The sequence below is a fragment of the Etheostoma cragini genome, chromosome 15 (genome assembly GCF_013103735.1).
Source record: "Etheostoma cragini isolate CJK2018 chromosome 15, CSU_Ecrag_1.0, whole genome shotgun sequence".
NCBI classification, from domain to species: Eukaryota; Metazoa; Chordata; class Actinopteri; order Perciformes; family Percidae; genus Etheostoma; species Etheostoma cragini.
This window is the reverse complement of record NC_048421.1, coordinates 21,305,563-21,307,967: the sequence shown is the minus strand read 5'-3', so window position 1 is coordinate 21,307,967 and position 2,405 is coordinate 21,305,563. Positions and strand designations below refer to the sequence as shown.

Here is a 2,405-nt window from a genome sequence, read left to right as displayed (position 1 = left end):
GTCATTATTTAGCTGGAAAATTAATAAATTATTGTTCAGGACCCATTTGGGATACATTACTGACTTGTTCTTATACTTCATATCTTAATTATTCCATACACAATGTTTGTGGGGTAAAAATTGGGTTTATAAATAACAAGCCAACATAAAATAACCTGTTTATAAAAGTTAGAATGTTGAAATTGCACTTTAGTAAGAATTCAATACCCCAACTTTTTGAAAAAATAACGTTTGGAATGAAATACCACAGTTTATCTTCATAATGTCCATATAATGTAAAATTTCCAGTCCACCTTGTAAATAATATTTATATGCGCTCGTCTCGTTTGTCCCGTTTAGGACAAGAAAACAAACGTAATCATTTTGCGCGTCGCTTTCTGATTACGTCATTGTCTTGTGGAAGCGGTAGTGTTGACTCTGTGCATGCGGTGTTGTTTGAGCTACAGTATAAAGGTTTAGCTTTGCCGGACACTAGGGCAGTTTTCACGTTTATTCCACGCCATGTCATCTCTTCTGAAGGTCGATCGCGAGATGAAAACCAAGGTAAGTTTGTGAGCTGAGACACACCATGACGTCCGAGAACAGTGCAAGTCTTACACACGTTAACGCAACGTTACGCTTTCCACCACGTTTCTGTGACTGACTAACGTTAGTAATACTGCTCATGCCACATAAGAGCCTGGTTACGTTCACATCAGATGAAGATCGTATGGTCCGGAGTAAAATTATGAGATTGCAATTGCATAGGAATGCTAAATCCAATTTTTAAACATGTTGTCACACTGTTCTCGTCAATCTGTTGACAGGTGGAAGCATTCAAGGAGCAGATCAGCAGTGAGGTAAGACTCTTACAGAGTGCGAATCTAAGATTCTATCCAAAAATGTGATCCTCCCTTTACTCCCTGTCTGTCTTCAATACCCTCTATACTCTCTTCTTCATGTTAAAAACACTCTGTTCCTGAGTGTTTCTTCTTTCTTTTTTTCATCACAAAACGTTCTCCTGTGTGTTACTGTAGGCTGAGCACCTGGTCGCCAGCTTTTTCCCTCGAAAGCTTCTGGAGTTGGATAACTTTCTAAAGGTAAGTGACCTGACTGAAGGTTTGTTTCGTAATGCAAGTACCTTTAAGCTATAATTATACATATTTAAGTCTACAATGGAAGTGTTATAATACGTTCTATAAGATGTGGCAAGACCTGTTTTTACCACCAGTAACCACAAGTGCACTCTAATAACTTAGCAAACAATAACATTGAATTACATGCTGTTTCCTGTCAATCCTTAGGATGTAAATGGCCCGTCCACTTTTCAATATATTAGTTTAGACAGTCCGAGCTGGTGTATAGAAGTGTGAGGTCCCTGGCTTGAGCTGCTGCCTCTGCGAACCAACCCTGGATAAGGATGGATAGTTTAAACCCCACATACACACATTCTTGTTTTTCTCCAAAACATATAAGCAACATCAGCCTTTCCAATCTGAAAGTAAAACATTCTTTAATTTCTGTTAGTTATTAATAACTTACTCAGATTGCTGCGTTGTCACTTTTTGACCTGCCTGTGATATAATTTTGTAATCTAAGCCACCCGAAAACAGTGTTATATACAATGGCTTGCATCAATTTACACACCCATGCTAAAGTTAAAGTTGAAAAGAGGAATAAAAAAAACGTATTTTGGAAATTGCTCTTAATGCCTTAATTTAAAAGATTTAGTAAAACACACATTTTCTTTGTGAGTGAATAATCTTTTGTAAATAACTAAATCTTCTTTCTTAAAATAAGTATACACACCCCTATGTTAAATTCCCATAGAGGCAGGCCCATTTTTATTTTAAAGGCTAGTTATTTCATGAATCCAGGATAGTTTGCATCCGGATAAAGTTCCCTTGGCCTTTGGAATAAAAATAACCCCACATCATCACATACCCTTCACCCTACCTAGAGAATGGCATTGTGTTATTTCAGTTAGCTTAATAGCTGGTTTGATTTGCATTGAGAGATGATATTATCCTCCTAATGACCTCATATTGATGTAACAAAAAAACTCAAAGTGACATTTTCACGCCATGATGGGACCTTTAACAGAAATTGCTATTGCATGCAACCTTAAAAAGATTTTCAAGTTTAAATAAACCAAGGGTTTTCTAGTAAAGATGGCTCTACATTTGTCATTGAATCAATTAATGTATTTTTATCTTTTAAATAACTTCATATGTGTGATCTGGGGCTGACTACTCATCTGGGTGAAATTACAAAATGTACCCTTATTATTTTTATTTTAGTATGGATGATAAAAGTATCATCACCAGAATATATATACATATATATATACTCACCGGTCACTTTATTAGGTACCCCATGCTAGTAACGGGTTGGACCCCCTTTTGCCTTCAGAACTGCCTCAATTC

General features: G+C 36.5%; 1 protein-coding gene across 1 annotated transcript in view; it reads left to right on the top strand.

Moving 5' to 3' along the window:
* The first annotated feature begins 354 nt into the window (after positions 1-354).
* LOC117957910 (proteasome activator complex subunit 3-like) overlaps positions 355-2,405 on the top strand; it is a 19,153-nt gene continuing 17,102 nt past the window's right edge. The window contains exons 1-3 of the mRNA XM_034893983.1: positions 355-543; positions 807-839; positions 1,017-1,079. Of these exons, the coding sequence (XP_034749874.1) occupies positions 502-543; positions 807-839; positions 1,017-1,079 (138 nt within the window). The 5' untranslated portion in view covers positions 355-501. The remainder of the gene's footprint in view (positions 544-806; positions 840-1,016; positions 1,080-2,405) is intronic.